Consider the following 22,366-nt stretch of genomic DNA (forward strand, 5'->3'; position numbering starts at 1 on the left):
AAGGTTTCCATGCTTCTACATCTGCAGCCCTGCTTGCCAGTGGCTTCCAGGTCAGCTGCACAGAGTAGCCCAAATTTAGATGGGTCTTCCCTAATTAGTGATCTAAGTAGGATTAATTTAGGAAACTGCACTCCAACACTTCTTAAAACATTTGGTCATCATGCTAAAAGGGAAGGAAATGTTGACTTGTACGTAAAGCTGTGTGATGTGTTCTGTCAGTCCTGAGGCTTTTCAGGATGACTGAAGCTGTTGAATTCCACAGAGTTGCTTCTGTAGAAGATGAAGAACAACTCACCTTGTTTTCTAAACTAAGCTGTGCAAGAAATTACTTGGAGATTTTTAAGATTTGTTTTCTCAGGAAACAATAGTTTCCAAGTCTGTATTTCCAGAAATGGGGTTTACCCCAAGTACATTTTCCAGGTTATTGGCAAATTCTCAGGAACATGTAACCTTTTATTTGCTGATACCTGTGTTGTTTTTATGGTAATATGACAAATTTTGGAAACAAGAATTGTTTTTCTTTGCCCATTTGTCCTGTGCCCTGTGGATAATTTGTTGTAACAAATCATACTGTGTTTGCCGTCAGATGTCATCAACATGAGGGTTTTTTGAAAGCACTTAAATCGCTATTTCAACCATATCCAACTGGGGGGGAGATCTGAATATACAATAGGTACATTTTATATGTCTTACATATCAGCTTGTTGCTGCTGGAGGTGTTCTAAATAATTCACAGAAATTTATTGATGAAATTTCTGATTGCCTCTTAAAATTGGCAGAATATGAGAGATGAACAAGTCAAGCCTAATAAAATTGAAATATGCTGAATTTACCGTTCATCTCTGTTCTGAACAATAATTCTGATGTCTGATAAAAGTGGAGCTCTGTTAATTGGTTCCTCACATAATACAATAAAATTAATGTTTAGGAGTTAAATACCATAAAGTTCCTCCGGGAAAATTGCTGATGTGCCTCTGTTTTTCAGTCAGTCACATGTTTCATGTTTAATGGAGTATCATGGTGGACTGTCTTACCATTTTGCTTGTGCTCTGTGTCCATGTTCCTGTCTTCTAAAGAGACTGGAGTGCTAATTTCTGATTTAACTGTGTCAGCTGACATGCAGGTCATGACAACCACCAGATCACGTGGAAAAAACATTGGCTTTGCTGTGTTTTTATCAGGATGGCAAAAACAGAAGCTGTGTTGTGAAGACCACGTGCTGCAGCTTCTTTGTGAAGATAGATGTTAGTTTTCTTCCAGGGCTGCTGTTCATGCCTTGGACAGGAATGAGCATATGACCCAAGCCTCATATTCCCCCAGGACTGGGGAAGAGCAGTGTGGATAGACATTGTGATGAGGGTAGAGCATTGTGGATAGGGCATTGTGGATAGGCACAGCAAGGAGGAGCAGTTTTTGGTGGCAGCTCTGCCTCTCAGCATCCATGGGGATCTGATGGCTCTGTGGGGTTGCAGATGTAATGGAAGGAGACAGGGCTGCAGAACAGAACAACACACCCGAAGGCTGTTTCCAAATGGAAGAGTTCCACAGCTCCCCATCTCTGTGTGGCTTCTCCTCAGAATTCCAGTGACAACAAAGCACAGGCAGAGCAGTGGGGACCTGTAAAAACAGGCTGGCAGTTTCAGCTCAGTGTCTAGGCCATGAGCAATGTCTGGTGCTTCACTATTATCCATAGTTGGGCAACAGAATAAAGTCCTGGATTTTTAAATTCATGATCACGTACAAACCTTCATGGAAGGCTTTCCTTGGAAGCTGGAGTTTTTGAATAAGTGTAATTTATTCTACAGGTAGAGAACAAACATTTAAAAGTGTGTATTCTGCAATCATGGATTGTTCTGGTTGGCAGGGGTGTCTGAAGGTTGCAGTGCAGCCTCTTCAGGCAGGGTCATCAAGGAGATGGGCTCAGATCGCTCAGGGCTTTACTCAGCTGGGGCTTGCCAAGCTCCAGGGACAGTGCAGCTGTTTGCACAGCTCTCCACATCTGGCTGTCCTTGTGGGGGAGGTCTGAACCAGTTGGGATTTCCTTTTGGAAGCCACTGGTGGTGTCTTCTTCATCCTCTTTTTCTTACTAATTTAAATCCATAAGTCAGGGAACACTGCTCATGTCTTCCACAGCCTCCCATTCCTTTTCCTGCATGTCCACCATCACACCAAGAGGATGAGAGGAAAATGAGGTTGAGAATAAATGAGTGGGGAGAAGAGATGCAGTGCCTTACCTGTCAGCTGGCCATCAGCTGTGATTATTCATTATAAATACACTTAATTGATAAATTGAGTGTAAAATTATTGTGGCTTTTTCTAGAATTTGTCAAAAATGGGGGGAAGAGAACATAGATTTCTTTTTCAGTGAACAGAATGTACTATAAGAAAATGGTTGTTTTGGTATTTTTCATGGAATTTAATTTGGTCTTGGAAATTATAATTTAAGAGTTAGGGTTTGTTTCGTACCCTTCATATTCTTTACACTATTTTCTTTTCTCCCATCATCTCCAACTTTTTTTTTCATTTGCTGTCCCTGAAAGGTAGGAGAAAAACAATGAGTTTTTAAAAAATCACAGGGAATAAATGCCCTACTTCTCCTCTTCTGGTATCCTTTTTTTAAGAGAAGAAAATTTCAGGGAAAAAAAAAATCAGTGTTCTATTGTTTCATATAATCAGGTTCAACTTTAAAATCCTGTCAAAACATTATAATTTAACATTAGCATGTAACTTGATTTATATAACAAGTAAGACAATTGTGCCTGCTCTGAAGAGCTTGCAGCCTGTCAGGAGACAAGACAAGACACTAGGGGGGATTACACCATGAAGGAGAATAAATGAGATGAGTGACAGAAAAAGGAATACAAAAAACATCTTCGGGGTTTTGGTGAATGGTGCAACAGACATTATGTTAACTCTTATGCTTTATTTTCACTTAAAAAAAAAGTCCTAATGTTTTTTGACTTAAAAAAACTCCTTTGATAAGATTTTGCAAAACATATAAATGGTTTTAGAGCCATTGTGGTATTTCCACAAGTACAGAATCATTTCATACCTGTGAGCTGGTAGCCAGTCAGCTCAAAATGAAGTTCCTAAACACAGAGCTGTTATTTTGTGTGCTGGGACAGGAGGTCCCCTTGGCTCTGGACCACAGCTTAACTCCTGCAGAAAAGGGTTTTCAGTAGAGGCTCACAGGAGAGTTCATAGAAAGAGTGGCTTGAAAGTGAACGTGCTTCATGAAAAATCCTCTTGTAAGCAAGATCTTGGAAGATTATTTTGGGCAAGGATGAAGGTGTGATTTGAAATTGAAAGAAGTTGCAGTGCATAAATTATCGGGAAAGAGGTTCTGGGTATGTTTGTGGAAGATGGACCAGAAGAAGGATTGAGAGAGAAATAAAGTATTGGCACAGAATTGAGGACTCAGCCTTGTGCTCTGGCACTGCCCAGAGTGGGCACCAGCAATATCCCTTTATATTTTAATATTCCCCATGAATTATTCCCCCTGAGCTCCCCCAGGCTGATGTTTCCCCTTCCCTTCTTCAGCTGCTGCATCACCAGTGCATAAATCCTGGGTTCTCTTCATGTAGCCAGCCTTGAAGGATTCTGCTCTTCAAAGTGATGTCAGCAGCTAGCTGGGAAATAATTATGTATTAGGCAATAGTACACCAGCTAATGAAATGATTTTTGCCTTGTTGTCACCATAAAAATCTCAGCCTTTGATCTGCTCCATGTTTTACCATATGGCCTACTAAAGAAAAACAACAATAAAACTTCTCTCTGCTGCTTTGTTTGTACAAAAAGTCCACGCATAACAAGAGAGGTAGTTTGGAACATGAAATGACTGCACAAAATGTTTCTTTTGGTGGCTGAAAGATGCTCCTGCCTGCATGCATTCGATTAATAATGAGTTCTGTAAATGGAAATGTAATATGGTTGTTTGAGATTTTACTGGTGTTTTCAGAGGTACAGACTTTGAGTGGCTTGGGAAATACCCATTTCTGAGAACTGCCTGTCTTGTCTCACATTCCTGAAATGCTCCTAGAGCTTGGAAGAAAATGTAGCTACTTCTTACCTCTAAAAATAAGATGAAATGTAATAGTTAAGACATGCATTTCCTAGGTTTCAGAATTAGCTAAAACTCTTCAGTCAATAAGGTCACTCTGATACGGGAATACATTTAAAGATACAATGAAGGTTGTAGCATGTTCTAGAGCAACAGCAAAAACTGTGTATTTATCAGACAAGACCTGAGGTCTTTGCTGGTATTTTGGGGGCTGGCAGGTGCTCCTGCACTGTGTGGTGTCAGTGTCTGAGTGCTTCATGGATAGAGTTCCAGAACCTTCCCTGGCTCTGGAGAGCTGTCTGTGGGTTTTAGTCTTGGCTCTTCCACTGGGCTGTTGGTGGGAACAGTGGGATTTAGGAATTGGCATGATGGACTGAGGCTGTGTGTGGAGAGAAATGTGGGAGAGTGCATGGAAGCTGATCTTTTGGTATCTGTGTTTTAATGCAAATCATTCAGAACTAGAAATTTAATGGGCTGTAAGAATCAGCATCCTACTGAGAAAATTTCCCTCATTCTTTCATTCTTTCAGTTGAAAAATTTAAAATTTTATCTTCTTTCACGGCTGTTTTCTGATCAGAATGTCTTCTTTAGGAGGGAGTTTTGGAATGATGCTGAGCTCATTCTGTGGTGCTGTGGAAGCAGCTGAACACCTTTGTCCCTGATTCTCTGACCACTGTTTCCCTTTTCTCTGTGCCTCCACGTGTCTGAGGCCACTGCCTAGGTCACAAGGTAGCTCTCCAGAAAATGCCAAGTCAGAAACATTTTTGATTCAGTCCCTGATAGGAAAAGGCAGGTGGGTCCCTCAGAAAGCAAAATAAGATTGGAAAATGTAAAACAACGGCTTTCTCTGGGGAAGAAACAGAAAGCCAAGCATGTCAGGAAATCTGCTGCCCATTGACAAATAAATAAGTGGAATTGTTGTGGCAGAGACACTTGGGAATGGGGATGCCTGTGGACATTTTGGTTTTCGTTGCTTGGCTGGCCAGCCCTGAATGGCTGTGAGGCTTCAGTCAACAAAGCATTACTTAAGGTGTTCTTAAATATAAACAGGCACAGTTAGTTAAGTTAAATATCTGCTAAGATGCTTTGCCAGCCCAGTTGCTGTTGGCCCTCCATTACTAGAAGTTGTGGTGTTTAATTCTTAACAGGAGGAGATAAAAATCCTTGAATGACAAGGTCTAACTGAAGAAAGTTACATTATAGAAAGGGAAAAGAAACATTAGCCACTTACCTGGATGTGTGTACACCAACACAGCTTATTTCTAACATTAAAAAAAAAATACATAAATTTATTTCCCTTTGTTTTCTGTTTCCTGTAACTAAGGCTTGATAACATTTGAAACTTTCATTCAATAATAATTATTAATGATTGTCCAGAACACCCTGCATTACCTCCTTAATTGTCTTTTGTATTTTTTTGCCCAGTTCATTCAAAAAAGCACAATAAAGAGGAAAAAATTTAATCTACCTTTTTAATGACATGTACAGCAACATTTAGGTAGATTTTCCTGATAGAGTGTTCTGCTTTTTCCATAGTCTTATTTCCAGTGGCTGTTTTTGTGCTACAGAAATCAGAACATAGGGACATACAGAAATGCTCTAGTGAGCCTTATTTGGGTGGCAAGTGTTAAAACATTTTATCACTTGAAGAACCAATATAATGTGTGTAATGTTTCTTATTATTTTTGCTAGTTTTCCTCATAGTTTTGTGGATGGGGTAGTATGAAGTTTATTTTAACAAATCAGAAGTGTTAGAGTTCACCAAAAGTGAGCTCTCCATATCATTAAAACGAGCCGGTCTCCATCTCAATTTTTTGCCATTTCAGGTAATTTTCCTTTATAAATGCCTGCAATTTTTCTTAAAACCTTTACTGGCTCCCTTTATCTCATTAAGCACAATGCAGTTCTTACTAAAAGTTGAAGTAGTTTTCCTTCAGAAGCAAAATTGAATCTCAAGTCGTGAAGTGGAGTTGGTGCAGGGATTTCAAAGGCTTGTATCTGATTTCCTTAGCTTCACATGCTTTTTCCTGTTGCAGGATCAAACCCTGCCACTAAAGTGAGATTTTTTTTCCTCCCCTGAAAGAAAACTGTGTTCAATTGAGTGCCATTTCTGCTCTGCGTGAGGCTCAGTTTGCTAACAGTGAGCGGAGTTTAGTTAACTTCATATTTTGGACAAGCTTGTAAATTTGTTCCCTTCTAATGCTGTGATCTTATCAAGGTTGTACTGTTTTCCTTTTCTTCTCCTCCACCCCCATCTTCTTTCTTTCCTTTTTTTGAAGTGCACCCTTCTGATCAATGTGCACTTTTTTTTTCCCCATTTCCCTAAATACATCATGAAAAAGGATGAGGTTTCCGCCTTAATTGCTTGTGCCTTTTATTCACATTCCTCTCCCAGCCAGAATTGTGAAAAGAGTGTTAGTAAAAGGCTGCACAATAGAGCTTTTCATTAGGCCTCAACGAGGCACACAAAGGAAGGCTTTTGGAAAGAGTGAATGCAGGACTTTAATTTGCAGGTGGAGAGCAGATAAAAGGTGCTGACGCCTCTATTATTCTCTTACTTAGGTGACCCCTACCCCGTTCAGCTGATCCCAACTACCATGGCAGCTGCTGCCGCAGCAACGCCGGGCTTAGGCCCTCTCCAACTGCAGGTAAGTCCCAGCTCAATGCAGGGGAGGCAAAGGTTAAGTAAATATGAAAACCAGTTTTCCTCTCCTGTGCAACACAGCACGATTAACAGGGGTCTTCGGGCTGTTCTCCGCGCGCAGAGTTTGCGTCTGAAGCAGGGGAGTCGTCAGATGATAACGCGTTGTCCTCTCACCTTGCTGGAAGTTTTGGTTGCTTTTTTGTGTCCCTGTTGTCAAGTTAACTGCTGTTAGGTTTGTACTTTGAGTTTCCTCATAGCAGGACGTTTGCTTTTCTTGCTGGCGTGGTTTAACCCCAGACAACAGCTCAGTACTACACAGCCCCTACTCTGACTTCCCAAAAGTGGGAATTGGGATACACAAGGTAAAACCTGGGGGTTGAGATAAAAACATTCCATAAATGATATCTAGTAAAATGCAATAGTAGTAATAGCAATGATTGTAATGGAAGAGAGAGAAGAATAAAGCCCAGGAAAACAATTGCTCTCCACCTGCTGACCAGTGCCAGCCTGTCCCCAGGCAGTGGCTGACCCCAGTTCATTGACTGAACATGACATTCTCTGCTGTGCAATATTCCTTTGGCCACTTCAGGTCAGCTGTCCCAGCCTTGCTGCCTCCCAGTGTTCTTGTGCAGCTTCTCACAACTTGAGAAATCCTTGATTTAGGGTGAGGACTACTCAGCAACAGCCCAAACGTGGATGTGTTACCCGACGTTATTCTCATCCTAAATCCAAAGCACAGCACTGTAGCAGCTAGAGAAGAAAGGCAGTGCTATCCCAGCTGAAACCAGGACACTTTTCCATTAGCTCGTTCTCCTGCAGGCTGTAAAACACCAAAATACTGGAATGGATTGTCAGGCAGAAGAGCTCTGTCCTGACAAGCACTTTTAAACTGCTTAGAAGTCGTTAACGTGATTATGTCCTTTCAGGCCATAAGCTCTTCAGAGCAATAACTGGCCCCTCCTACTGTGTTTTATGGTGCCCAGAGCATTTTAGGCACTGCTCTAGTGCAGATAATTAGTGATTATTCTAATTTAACATGGACAATGAGAGAACAGGTGGAAAGATACTGAAGGGTTTGAGTTGTTTTCAGCTACAAGAAGGAGTTGACCTGGTAGCCAGATGTATCTGATTGAGACTGTCAGTATTCTGAATTTTGGAGGCATTAGGCTGTCCATGGGTCTTAATGCTAGCAAGTCTGGATATTCCTGATCAGCCACACAGCCCTTGGAATTAAGCAAGTGTGGTGTCCATTGCCACAGTGTGAATTTTGCTACCTGTTGTGTACGTTGGCCTGGTAGGAGGAAGCCAAGTAATATTTGGGACTGAGAGGAAATCAAGATCCAAACAGTCTCTGATTCTGCAAAGTCTGGATTGCCATTCTGTCCTAGAAAGATGAAAAGCCCCAGGCTCTGCCCTGCAAGTGCATCTCCTCTCACTGCAGTTTGGAGCAGCAGAGCTCTGTACCTGCTTGGGCAGGCTCAGCCCTTCTGCCCGGGCCCTGTGAGATGCATCCTCCAGCCCAGCTTGGCCCACATCACTGCGTGTGGAGCACACATCAGATATTCCAGTTGTTTGGCCGGCCTGCTGGAGCGTGGGACGCAGTTCTGGGGAAGATTTATTATATTTTTTTGCTTTATTTTATTTTATTTTACTTTACCGCAGCCAGCGGAAGTGAGCTGAGTTTCACAGAAATAGCTGCCAGTGTGTAAGCTGACACATTCCATGCACCACAGAGGTTAATACATTCATTCCTATTGTGCCTTTGTATGAAAAGCAACATTGTCTGTGTGGTAGTTTCTGATTCTCTGAGTTACAAATACTGTGGGCGGCTCAGGAATCATGGGAGCCATAGAAGTCATCCCTCTGAAATGAATTTTGAGGCGTTTCAGTATTGATAAAGTGCTTTTAATAGCCAAACACACATGAGCAGACATATGGAAGCAAGAGGGAGGGAAAAAGGAAAAGCAAACATGGAGCCAGCTAGCAATGCAGAAACAACACTCTGGTTCTAATTCTTATCTTTTCAGTCATTCAGGCTGGTCCTAAAGTAATGCCTCAGTGCTCCAGTGAGATGGTAGGATGGTTTACTTTCATTTCAGGAGCAGCTTTGGGCTGTATCTGGGCATGCTGTGGGCTCTATCACAATAGCAGTTTTCTTGTTAAAAGGTGGGCTCTGTGCAAAAGTGACTGCAGTCATGAGGATCTTAGGATGAGTTTAGGTTATGGAAAAGCTGAGAACCTCAAAGGCCTCTTGTTTCTGTGCAGAGGACATTAAAATGAAAATATTGACCAAATTCACCTATGTTGTTTTGCTACATGTCTGGAGTTAGAGGGAGAGTTTGGCAGCCAGTCAGTGGGAGAGGCTCGAATTCCTGACTTAGCAGACTCTCTTAAATGTTTCAGATCTCATCTCTAGGGGCATGTATATGCAAGAAATAAATTGAAGCTGATTTTTCTTCATGTCTTACCAGTGATTTTTAGCTATCACTGCAGTCTATCTGATAGAAATTGGACGTGCCTCTTAACTTCTGGTGCCATTTGAAAGAGTAGGGCTAGATTTGCTTCTGGAAAGGTTTTATCATACAGGATTTAAAACAGATGCCCACCTATGCTAACATGAATGGAGCTCAGCTTAGTTACCTTCCAAACTCTGTTCAAATCCAGTTCAGCTCAGTGGTGACTTTATGAATCAACAAAGAAAGATTTATGATGTTTTTGGTCCAAACCCACCTTTAAATGGCTTTGCAGTCTCTTAAGGAGGAACTCTTCTTACTTCAGACATTCCCCTGCTTATCTTAGAATTCTGGTGTTCCCTGCACGCCCTGTGTCATCTGGTCATCAGGCAGTAAAAGGTCAGAAAAGTGGCATGTTCCCTCTTTTCTTCTCTCTCTATCCTCCCTATCACTCATCTTTCAGACTCTGTGTACTTGAAGCAGGGGAGATCAAAGGACCTGACACAATGCTCAGTTTGTTGCTCCCAGCAAAATCCGATACACAACTTTATCTCAGCGAAGACAAAGCCAAGGAATGTCTCTTGTTTGTTTATGGAACAATAAACACGTCTTTGTTTTTTCACTAGAGAATTTTAAGTCGGGTCATGGCTTCAGTAGTGTGCTGTGAGATCAACAGGAAGTGCTTTTTTTATCCCTGGTTGTCAGAATCGAGTTTTTGTTGTTGTAGATGAAATGCACGCTGTATTTATAGAAGAAGAGCTAGCACCTGGTTGCTTTCCTGTGGCAGAGGAGCTCTCTGTCAGTGGAGATGCCGTCCCTCATTTTGAGGTCCCCCGTTGGCTCACAGTGATGGATTTGGAATCCAGAGCCCCCATTCCTCTCCCCACCTCTGAGTCCCCTCTGGGGTGTACAGAGCCTGATATTTGCCCTGTGGGATTGCCTTGATTCCCAGGATCCACAGAGAGAGCAATGGCTCCGTGAGGATGGAAGCTAACTCCCCTTGCATTGTCAGAGGCTGTAAAGGAAGCAGAGGGATGGGGCTGTGCTGGAAAAGCTGGAACTACCACAGTGCAAGCTTGAACCTGTCCTCTGATAAAGCTCTGTCAGTCCCAAGTATTCGCTCATTCCCACTTTCAATCACAGAAATGACATTTGGGGGGGAAAAAGTGGTTTTAGCTTTCCTCTGTTACTGAGAAAAGTCATTCCTGAGCATCACTGTGGTAAAATCCCTCTGGGTAAGCACACAGGTTTCTTATGTCAATTTTCCCCCTCCTAACCATCATCTGGTCTTGTTCTTCAGGAGTGCTGCAGGATGGCAGTTATGTTTCAAATGAGAGAAAATTGAACATAAATTGTGACTGTGTTTTACTGAACAGGGCTAATGACTCAACAGTACTGCTGCATGCCTTGTATGATGTTTTCCTGTGTGCTTCAGCAGCCAAGAGAATTCAGTTCCTCCATCCTGAAGATCAGCATTCAAAGCTGTAAACAGAGATGTGGGGTAACAAGTTTTGCACAAACTAAAGTGCAGGGTCTGTTCTGGTGCCAGTCATCGTGGGCATAGCTAGGTATGAAATAGATGTTACTGTAAATCTGAGCAAATTCTTTATAAAATATTATTTCAGATATTGCATCTGAAAGTTTCTTTTCTGATAAAAAGTATTTTGTGAGTAGTTTCTGAGCATTAGGAAAGAGGGGAACTAATCACACAGCGTGAAAACTGAGAGGAATCTGCACCATTGGGAGTGGGAATGGTTCAGATTTCCCAGATTGCTTGTTTGATATCCAGATAGTGACAACAACTGATTAATTGGCAGTGACACACATGCTGCATATACCCATAACTCCATTGAGAGATAATGCTGGATGAATAATGACAGCTGCCTGTGTAGTCTTACTGTATGGACATTTTGTGTCCTGTCAAAACACCAGAGCAGTCTGATGTAATACAGACTTCCTGCAAACATCTGCTCTTGGAAAAAAAACACCCCAAAAAGTTGGGAGTGCCAGCACTCAAACTTTCTTCCCTCTTCATCTCAACATGAAGCAGGGCTTCAGAATTATTTGTGCTTGTGTTCAGCATCATGTCCAGATCTGTCAGGGTGTGAACCAAGTGTCTGAGTGTGACAGCATTTTAGCTGGGTCTGAGCTCTGGACACCAGTCCTTAGGAGAGTCCTGGATTCCCTATTTGTGTAAAGATGAGGAGCACATTTGGACCTTCAACAGTCTGCCCAAGTTTTTTAGTCTCTTTATTTGTGTAAAGATGAGGAGCACATTTAGACCTTCAAGAATCTGCCCAAGTTTTTCAGTCTCTACTTCCTATATTAAATACTTGGGTCAATTGATTTTTTCTTACTGCAGACCTGTTCTCTTAGTTGGGTGGTAAGATGCATAACAGGGACTGAATTTAGATGGAATTTTAAAAACTGCACCACAGTTTTGGAAATATTTGGTCCTCAGGCAGGCACTGATGTAAGATTAGATTTTGAGAAAAATTAAGCCTGTTTGGAGTTGGAGGGCTGTGCAGGATTGTTCACCCTGCTGTTATGTGGGTGTCAGCTCAGTACAAATTTCCCCTTGGAAAGCCTTGCTTGTAGGTATCCCAAGGATCCCTAATCACTGGGAAGGGTAGAGCACTCTGACAAGTGTGCAGCTGCTGGTCAGGAGGCAGAGTGTTCCAGTGGTCACACAAGTGTTCCATAAAACATCTGTTACTCTGGAACAAAAGTAAAGCATGAGTAAAAGTAAAATTAAAGCCTTCTCAGTCAGAAATAGTTTTTTTTTTCTTACATATCAGCTTCCTTTTGGCTTCTTCACCATTGCAGGGATGAGCTACAGGTCTCCTCTCACCAGTTCAGGCTGTTTCTCTGGAGTGTCTCCTTGAGCTTCATCTGAAATGTTTCGGAGGACAGATCTTCCCCTTGCTCTTAAAGAGATATGGCCATATTGGCATGCATTAATTGTCAAAACTGGGGGGTTTTTGCATATCTCTTTCTGATTTCTTGCTATAATCTCTACTTATAACCAGTTTTGCCAAATTAGACAGTTGACCTTCCAGTGTTACAGCACCTCAGATCTGTGAGAGAAGACTCTGTACAGACACTGGAGTGGTGCATCTGAATATTGAAAACTTCATTCTTCCCTTGGTCTGGGGCGTCAGGTTGCCAGAGCTGCAGAGACACGTGAATTATTTCTGGTGAGGGAAAGTCTAGCACCCCATTATTGTCCCCAGTGGATGCAGCCAAGAGAGGGCAATGCTTCATCCTTTATTCATTTACTCTGCACTGGGGGCCTCTTTGGGATGTTGCTGTAACCAGGTCTCTGCTTACAGGGAAGTAAACTGGTTCTCAGCAGTGCAGGGTTATTTCTTCTGTTTGCTGGGCAGTGTCTTGCTTTAAATGCCATCTAAGCTGGCTTTTCAGCAGCGACAGTGTCCTGCCCCTGTTTGTTTTTTACTTTACCTGTCCTCATTAATTGACTCTGACTTCGTTTGTAGGGATTGAATCATTAGTGCACAGTTTAATTACAATATTATAATACTCATGCAACCCACTTAAGTATAAAAAAAAAAAAAGTAGAATTAGTTTTTCACTATGAGCACACACATCTGGGGAAGAAAACCAACCAAGTGCAGGAAAAGTGAGATTTCTCATGAGCATAGCCAGGAGATGGCAGTTGTCCATCTGCCATTAGCTCAGTGCATGGCTCTGCTGTTTGCTGGGGCCATCACTAATAACAACAATAAGAGGAGTAATAGAGCAACAGTTTTTGTTGGATACCCTTTTAAATAGCTTTTTAAAATTGCTGCATTATGCAGGTTATTCCATATATATTATATCTATTCTATTATATATAGAATATTCACAATAATTATTATAACCTAATATATTCTATTATATAGAGAATATAATATATTCTGTATATTATTCTATATTCCCTGCTTCTTTCTGGCTGTGTAAGTGAGTTGTTGGCCACTGGGTGTTTGCCACCTGTACTGCACACAGGTAGCCAAGGTGGGTATTTCAAAAGGGTCAGTGAAGTCCAAGGTCCCTCAGCTAGAAAAATGTGGGGCCCAGAAGTCTGCATGTAAAAGAAGCTACAGCCATCTGACCAGGGTGAAGAGCTCTCTGTTGTTGTGGGGTAAGTTGTCTTCTAAGAAATTTATCTTTCCAAGGTTCCTTGGGTTTTTTATGAAGTCTTAGTGATGATTTTAAGATACTCATTAAACTCTAAACGTGAGGTGTGGGGTGGGAGGCCATGGATTGCCAAGAGCACCTCTGAAAAATCCCAACATTTTTAAATGGAAGAAGTTCCTCTCAGTTACCTCCAGAGCAAGCCTTGCAACTCCAACTACTCCTCCTTTTCTGGATACCTGCTGGGCACTAGAGGTTGTGGTAGATTGTGTCAAAGCCTGAGCCACAGAGCACAGCTCAAATAAATCTTGTTCATGGTGGGTAAGTGTGCTTTGGAGCTGGCATTTAAATAGCCCATCTTGCCTTTGGTAGACTCTTACACAGCTTTATGGGTAAACCCAATATATTCTATGAAAATAGATTTGGGTGAAAAGCTTGATCACGTCATTTTATCAGAATCCAGTCAATGTAGGGAAGACAGTGATTACAGAAGACTGCATGGAAATGCTTTGTGTTTTATTGAGCACTGTGGGTATCTGAGATGAATAAATACACATGGTAAAACAGGCAGTAAATACACATGGTAAAACAATACCAAGGCTACTCTGTGCCTTGTCAAGTTAGAGCTCCCTCCCCTCTCCAGGGGAAGGAATTAGCAGGGGTAGCACATTCATTTTATCCAGATTAACAGTCCTTTCTGCAGAACTTTGAGACTCCATCCATATCTATGAAAAATGAAAAAAGACTGGAAAATGACCAGCCTGTGTGCCTTGCAGGGGTGGCCAGGCCTGCTGCTTGCTAGCAGAGCTCTGTGTGCATGAGTGAGTTCTGCTCCAGGCTGGGCTGAGCTGCCTCTCCCCCTCCCTGCAGCCCTGAGTCTGCAGGGCAGACAGACAGAAGCACACATATGATTAATACAGCACAGCTGCAGGAGTGCCTCATTTGCATATGTATTAATAGAGGCAAAAACAACAATTCAATTACACCCAGAGCCATTCTGCATACTAAGAACATATGCAAATGGGCTGCAAGGAGTGCAGCCAGCCCTCTCCCTGCTCTCCTGAGCTCACATGGGCTCAGCACTTCTCAGCAAGGGAGAAAACCTGTGAGGAGATGCTCATGCAGCTCCTGCTCCTCCTGCCTCACCCCTGGCTTCCTAGAAGGCATTTGGCCAATGGAAATAACATCTTTTCTGTGTTATTTCCTGTTTACCAGCCCTCAGCTCCGTGCTGCTGTCTCTTTACCTATGAGCCCCAGCACGAGGACAGCGAATCCTTGTGTTCCATAGGCACACATTTATCCTGTTTCTTCCACCTCATCACTTGTGTTGTTTCCATTTGGCTTTGTCCTTCCCTGCCACAAGATTTCTCCTCTCATGAATTAGCCCAAAATCACCATTTCTGTGCCTTTTTGTTGTAGGGACCGTGTATATCTTATCACAGTATTATTCAGAGATTTTCTGCTAGGGGACCATTAATCCTTTTAACAGGTCTAAAAGGTGTCTCAGAGAAGCTGATCTGTGTTAGGTGCACTGTTCTATCACGATGCATTGGTCTTTGTCTCTGCTAAGAAAGTTGTGGAGTTCTCCAATGGAAAAGGTGAAAACCCCCAGGTGCTCAGTGGTCCATCCTGCAGCTTGATAACTGGTACAGAATCTGATTCTGGTGACAGGAACAGATGTTCTCTGAGCCTTGCAGGAATTTATTGGGCAGTAGTTTAGAGCAGCTTTCAGAAGTGCTCTAATGTAATACAGATTTCCTGCAAGTCCAGCTTCCAGCTGGAAGTACTGCAGCACTGGAGTTTATGCTATAGGAACACTTCAGCTGTAACTTAAGTTTTTTAGCTGTAAGTTGTTCCCTAACTTGGTGTTTTAACTAAAAACCATCTCTGTCCTCGGTGTGCTTTTCATACAGGCCCTTCACACACCCTGCAAGGTGCTGCAGAATGTTAGGCCGTGATCCATAGCCAGTATCCCAGTTTTTGGGGAGGTGAGACATTGAACACTGACCTGCATGGACTAGTTAAACAGAGCTCAGTGTCATCTGGAGAAGAGATAACTAAAAACCTTTGGAAGCCTGACAAAGCATCAGATGCCCAGCTGCCCTGGGTGGCAGCCTCAGTGTCCCTGAATTAGTGGCCATTTGTGTGAGACATCTCCGTGGTGTGAGCAGGGAAATAAAATAGGTCATGCAGGGAGGAGTGTGTGCCTGTCTGGCAAGCGTGCTCGGGAGGTCAGGCCAGCCTTCACTTCTTTTCTCCTGCAAAAATGTTACACTTGCTCCTTTTTGGGGTTAGCCTGACAGACGGGAGCAGATTACTCCTTGATTATTTATAAGGCATTAATTTTAGATGAGTATTGCTGAAGTAACTGACATCATAAGTAGTTTTAGCAGCCAGCAGAAGAGCCTGCTTGCAGACTGGAATATGACAGGCTTCACTTACTCGGTGTCCTGAGACAAAGTCTGAAGGTTTGAAGGAAGAACAAGGAGTGGAGGCACCTGTGTCAGCCAGGACTTGGTTTTATATCTGTGCCACAGAACCCCAACTGCAGATCAGTGGAACTGTGCTGTCAAAGCTGAGTTCAGCAAGACAAACCAGTGTCAGAACAGCAGCAGTGGCAGCACCTGCCTGCCAGGGTCTTAAGCCAGGTGGGGAAAGACCTTCTGAGTTCTTACATTGCCCCAAAGTAACTTCTGTTGTAAAAAAGGTAAAACAGCCTTCATACACACCTTGAGATGCTTCCCTTCCTATAGTGGCAACAGTGCAGGTCTGTGAGATGTGTGTGTTTCACTTTGTTTCTCGGCTTACATTCATTGGGAATTAATGCTCCTGGGAAAGGTCTGTATGAAAAATCTGGTAACAGACCCAAAAAACTTTCTTTTTTTTTTTTCCCTCCTTACTTTGTGTCCTTTGCACATTCCAGACACTGGGTTTTGAAAGAGTTGGCTTGTGCTGCTGGTTTTCCTATTATGCTGTTTGCTCTTTTCAGAGGGATGTTGCTGAAAAGAAGATTATATAATCATGCAAATCAGATTGTATAATCCTGAGCAAACTGTCCAGAGGGGGGAGAGCAGGGGAAGCACACCGAGTGGAGCTTGGCAGGCTGGGGGAGCTCACTCTGAAATCACAAACCGGGCCCTTCTGGGGCTGTGGAAGCTGCAGTCAGCCTGGGAAGTTTTTGTGAATATTTCTGGAGTTCACCTCTCCATGCTGAACTCTGGCAGCAGTGTGTGTTTACAGTCCCCAGCAGAGCAGCTCGCAGGAAAAGTGCAGATCAGGGATGTGCTCACTGTGCAGTGCCTGTGGGACAGGGGGAGCCCTGACAAACCTGCACTAACTAGAACCTGCTGATACAGACCTGCTGCTGTGGGTCCGCAATCAATTACTGCAGTTACTCATCCCAGATGGGATGGCATGGTTTGCTGTCAGATGCAGATTGCTGTAATATCTGAATGTGGAAGGATTTTGATTTATGTCTCGTTTCTCACTACAGTCTGTTCCATGGCCATTTCTGTTGCCCAAAGTTTAGGTCACTTTCAGGAGCCAAGGCAGGAGGGGACAGGAGTGAGCAAACAGACCAGTAAATGTGTGCACGAGGAGTGCATCCCTGGCCTGGGACACAAACTGCATATGGCAAGAGCACTGCAAGCCTTTGGAAGTTTCTGAACTCTTACCCTTTCTTGTAGTAAGTCTGATTGCTTGCCAGGCTTGACTGTTAGCAGCCAAGGTATTTAATCACCCTTTTATGAATGGGGGCTGATATTAGGCGCAGTTTGAAGCTATGAAATACCTAATTACTGTAGATCAAAGCGTTAGACAACAAACCACTGAGGTCAGGAGCCTTGCTCTGCTTCGCTTTCCAAAGCCATCAGTGGAACTTTTCTCAATAGGAGATACCAGGTATCTGGAGATGCAGCTTCACAGTGTCAAGCTGGATTATTCTGCTGTGCCAGGATAGCCCAAGCTTGTGCCTGAAGTTTAGTCAAAGTGCAGTTTCCCCCCAGTACGTAGGCTCAGTTTCCCCACATTCCTTTTCCCCTTTCAGAGGTTCTCTAGTGAATTTTGTGTCCCCTGGGCTCCCTGCAGCAGCTGCCTGTGCTGTGCTGGGGCTGCAGGAGGCAGCTCAGGGCTCTCCTGAGCGGGGAGGATCCCTAAATTTGCTGTAGCTCCCTCTCCTGCGGTGCCAGTGGCTGCCCAGAGTTCCTTCAGGGCTGCCATCCCTGCTGATCCCATTGCCATGGCAGCTTTGCTCTGTGCTCTGCCCTGCTGCAGGGGTGGGCAGGGAAATTTGGGCTCTGGGGATCAGTGGGGGCTTGGGGAGGATTTTCAGACAGCCCTGAAGGGATCTGGGAGCCCAGCAAGAATTCATTTCCTACGGTGGCTTTGAGAATGGGATGTGCGGCCCTGGCACTTCATCCTTGCTCCTTTCCACAGCTGTTTCATTTTTCCCATGCTTGGTTGTGTGGAAAGGAGAAAATTGTCAGAATTCTGTCAGGCTGTGTGATGGTGAGGTGGTGCTCATGTGGTGGCACAGTTTTCATGGGATACACTGAAAGACACTCGTGCTTGGCCTCTCCTGCCTCCAGGCCAGGTCACATTGGTGTGGCAGCACTGGAGTTTCAGTGCTTGCTTCACTTACAGTGGGGAAAGAGAGAGAGTGAGCAGCATTTCCCAGCATGGCATGTTGGGCACTGGGGTGTCCTTCCTGCACACTTGTTCTGCAGGAATTTGTTATTACACAGCTGTGGGACTCCAAGCAAACTGCCCCTGCCCCAAAAGCAGGGTTTTTATCCTGATTCTTACCCTGCTGTGTGGGCATGGGGAGATGTGTGCATAACCTGAGCTCAGAAAGAAGTTAGAAGGGATTCTAGAAAAAACCATGGCCTACCCAGTTAAAACTCAAAGTGTTCTGCTTGGATTTAAGCATTTCTCAAGTCTGATTGCTTTCATTTTTTTTGCAAGAGTTCACTAAGATGACTTCATTTCACTTCCCATTAATTGCTCCTCTGAAGCAAGTCCTTTAGGGATGTAGGATAGGGAGATGCTTGCAGAGCAGATGCTTCTTTCACATCACACTGGGTGGCATTCCAGGTTTGTTTTCACTAGAAGGTATTGTTCCCCAGCAAGTGTGGAGAGAAATGACTACTAAAAACTGAGGAAATGTTCCATTTTTTTAGAAAAGCTGATTTGTCACTTTCCTCATTGACTATGAGCTGAATAGACATCCAACCCTTAAAATACTTTCTCCCCCCTTTTCCTTTTTATTGCCTGGAATCTTAAGAGCTTTATCATTTGCAGTCATAAAATGAAAATATACACCAAACCCTCAAAGGGCAAGTATGAAATTAAATTATATTTGGGCAGCTGTAACCTTTTAAAACGATCAGATTCCAGTTAATGTATTTCTTCCTGTTCTGAATGCTGCCATGGTGTTTGATGGTGGGAAGCAGTCCAAAGGGCATTGGGAGATAATAAATTCACTGGAAATTTCACCCTGAGGCGAGCCTCCATCCACCAAGGCTTCCATTTAGCAGGACTGACCTAAAAATCTTGTCACATCCAAAGGTCACTTAGGTTGGGCTTGGTGTGTCCCATCCGTCTCTCCGTGGTGCAGAGAGTGACAGCTGAGCTCAGTAACAGCCGTCAGGCTGTGGAGGACAGGCTGGGCACAGGGCAGGAAGGAAGGAAGGACAGCTCTGATGGCAATTCTTGGCTTTCCCGGGCCACTTTTGCTGGCCAGGGGGAGCAGAGCCCGTCTCTGGGGGTTCCCTGCTCGCTCAGGGGGAAGGGGGGACAGCTGACCGTGGGCTCTGGGGCAGGGCAGCCCCCAGGTCTGAAAAGGCCATGGGATCCTGCTGGGGCACCCTGTGCTGGCCCTGAGCATCTCCTGCTTGCTGCCAGCCTGGTGAGCCAAAACAGCTCACAGCTCACGCAGTGCCTTACTTCAGGGAGGGTCCGAGGCCTGAAAAGCTGTCATGGTGACACTGGGAGGTGCCATCGGTAAGAGCAATGGCTCTAAGGGGACAGTTTGACACTAATTGTAATTATAATCACAAATATAGATTTATAAATATAAATATATTTTTATAATTGTAAATATAAATTATGCTATACTATTTATTAAATATTATAATATAACATTATAAGTATTATAATACAGCTATTATAAAATAACATAATAATTATTTTATATATTAATATATATTGTAATATTTATATAATTAGAATTTATCATGATTATGATTATTAATATTATTATTAATATATTATTTATTATTGTTAGAATTATTGTATTTAATTTGGTAAGATATTTCCAATAATAAATATTTGGTAAGGTATTTCCCATAACAATAATTTGGTAAGGTATTTCCAATCTCACGAGGAAATCTGTGATGTGCATTCCCTAAGATGTTGCTTATCCTAAGCTCGTTAAAATCAGTATAATCCCCTCACACAATAAAGTCAGGCAAAGGGCCCTTCAGGATGACTGTTGTCTTTCAGTCAAAGCTCCTCCTTCTGCAGCTGGAAGCTCCCTGTGCTTGCAGTAAATGAAGTACTGAGGTCAGGGCCTGCAGTTGCAGAACAGGAGTGTGTTTGAAGGACAGAGATCTAACTCGCCATAACTGGTGTGCCTTAATTGGGGATGAGCCCTGCAGCATGTGTCCCTGGTGTGCTGGGGGTGTGAATCTCCTTCTCCAAATTCCCTGGAGGAGGATGAGACAGACAGACAGACAGACAGCCTGCCAGTCACTGCTGGGCTGAGGAGCCAAGGGCTCCCTCTCCCACAGCCTGGCTGGGTGGGAATAGACATTGCTCAGTGTCCTTCTGCAGCGTGGAACACCCCACTGCTGAAAGAAACTTCTGTGTGAGGTGCAAGCACCACTCTGATTCTCTGGGAGACGTTGTGTTGAAGATAAAAATGAAAAGCGAGTTATTAAATACAATCTCTGTAACCTTGGCCATGCCAGAAAAGCCATCCAATGAAATACACAGGTTCCCAAATTCACAGGATATTGACCAAGTTAGGTTTGTAACTCCTCCTGGAAATCTGCTGACGTCTCTCCATGAATTTCAGTAAATCAGACCCTTCTGAGGAGGATTGTAAGTTGTGTGTTCCCTTGCATGTTAGAACGCAGTGGAACCGTTATTTTCAGAAGTGTTTCACACATTCTTACAAACATACTATATTTGAGGCAAACACAGTAAAGAAGGGCAGGATTGGCCAGCTGTCAGTGTTTGTCTTCATTTTCCTTGGGTTCACACTCCACTTTATGTTAACATATATGTTCTCCACACAAAGCCAAAGGAATTTGCAGGCAATGTGGGGGAGTTGTGTGCCCTTCCCCACATGTTGTATCCTGAAAATGCAGCTCTGTGCCTTACCCATTGGTGGCTTTGAGGGAGACAAAGCCTCTCTCCATCTGACTTGTACAACAAGAGAAAAGGAAATGTGTGTTTTTCATGAGATACAGAGAGGACACACACAGTTCACTTTAAACTCAGCTGCTGACACAAAATTTTTCACAATTACATAGATGTGCTGAGCACAGACTAGCTACTTTTTCCCTTTTTTTATTCAGGATGGTGGGATGAGAATAACCTTTAGCCATGGATGCCTAACATGTATAAATCATCTGGCATAGCATTGCAAGTCCCATTCCAGTTTTTATACAGCGAGATGAGGGTTATGAGCTCAGACTGTTCCCTCTTTATGTCCCTTTTCTGCTGTGGCTCAGGTTCCTTTTTCATTGTCCTAGCAGTTCCAGTTAGTAACTAGTAATGGTGGACCATAAAGTCAGAATATTTCTGTGGTGACTGGAGCAGCTGGAATTTGGGAAAGTCATGGAGTAGGGGTCAGAGGGAACTCCCAGCTCCCTGTGTCAGTGGAGTTTTCCATCTCTGGGAGGTGTGGATATCCCATGGTGCTGCTCTCAGGGCATTGCTTCCCTGTGCTTTCATAGCCATGTTCTTTCCATTGCATGCCAGGTGATCCTGATGTCAATGTTGTTAAATACACAGCAGAAATATGGATGGGGAGGGTAAATATTGCAATTAATGTCTGTGATACTGGCAAGTGCGTTTTGCTGCTGTAGCCCTGGTTTTTCCTTTGGTGAATGTGATCACTGAGCAGAGGCCTGTGCTGTGCCGTGGTGTGAGCTGGAGAAGCTGAGATGTCCTGCAGTTGCTGATTTTGGCACAAACAAGGATGTCCCTGCGTAATGGAGGGCTGCAGTGTTCTGCCTCACTCCTGCCTCCCACGCTGGGCCACAGCCCTGGGCAGTGCTGCTGTTTGTCACAGAGAAGTTCCATGGCAGGAACGCTCCAGATGTCAGCCGTGGCAGGCACAGACCTTCCCTCTTCTTGTTCTGGATTCCTTGTCCCTGGTCATTATAAAGGAAAGGACATTGCTGCTCTGTGGAGGGAGGCAAGGAGATTCCCTGCTTGCCATCCCAGTGTGGGACGGAGATAAATTTACCTGTGGCTGGCTGAGGAAGCAATGCCACCCTGAGCAGCACCAAGAGGGTCACTCAAACAGGCTGCACATCACCTGAGCAGGCAGATGTGAGAACATCTGCAATGGGCAGGGGCAGAGCAGCCATCAGTGGTGTTCTGTGTCACAGTCACTGAAATATGCAGGTTTTGAGGAGTCTCTGAGCTCAGGAGATGAGAGAGCATGGCCATTCCATCTCTGCTGGACTTGTGGGCAGAATGCTGGACGTAGCAAAGGAGCAGAAGCACGAGTTCCTCTCTAATGCTCCATAATAACAATGAGTAAGTCTAGGCATTGTCTGTGCTTTGCCAAAGTCACTCTTAGCCTTGGAATGTGTGAGTATTTCACCTGAAAAAAAAAATTACTGAGTTCCAGACTGAATGAAACACAGAACTGCTAAAATAGCTTCTATTTGAGCAGTGCCCCTAATTCCCACCCACTCAAACACCTCCTCACTCATTAACCCCATCCTCAGACCCAAGAAACTCAAGTGAAATGAGAAATTTGGGAATGAGGTAATAAACAAAGATTTCTGGAGGATGTTATTACTTCATGATAGCATTTATTTCTTGTTGGTGTGTCTG

General features: G+C 43.6%; 1 protein-coding gene across 2 annotated transcripts in view; it reads left to right on the forward strand.

Annotated features, from left to right (window-relative positions):
• The window catches only part of SOX5 (SRY-box transcription factor 5), a 274,532-nt gene that overhangs the window by 191,968 nt on the left and 60,198 nt on the right, over positions 1-22,366 (forward strand). For both annotated transcript variants that reach the window (XM_031063130.1, XM_031063131.1), the window contains exon 9: positions 6,623-6,708. In XM_031063130.1, coding sequence (XP_030918990.1) covers positions 6,623-6,708 — 86 coding nt within the window. The remainder of the gene's footprint in view (positions 1-6,622; positions 6,709-22,366) is intronic.

Source organism: Geospiza fortis, unplaced genomic scaffold, assembly GCF_000277835.1.
Source record: "Geospiza fortis unplaced genomic scaffold, GeoFor_1.0 scaffold292, whole genome shotgun sequence".
NCBI lineage: Eukaryota > Metazoa > Chordata > Aves > Passeriformes > Thraupidae > Geospiza > Geospiza fortis.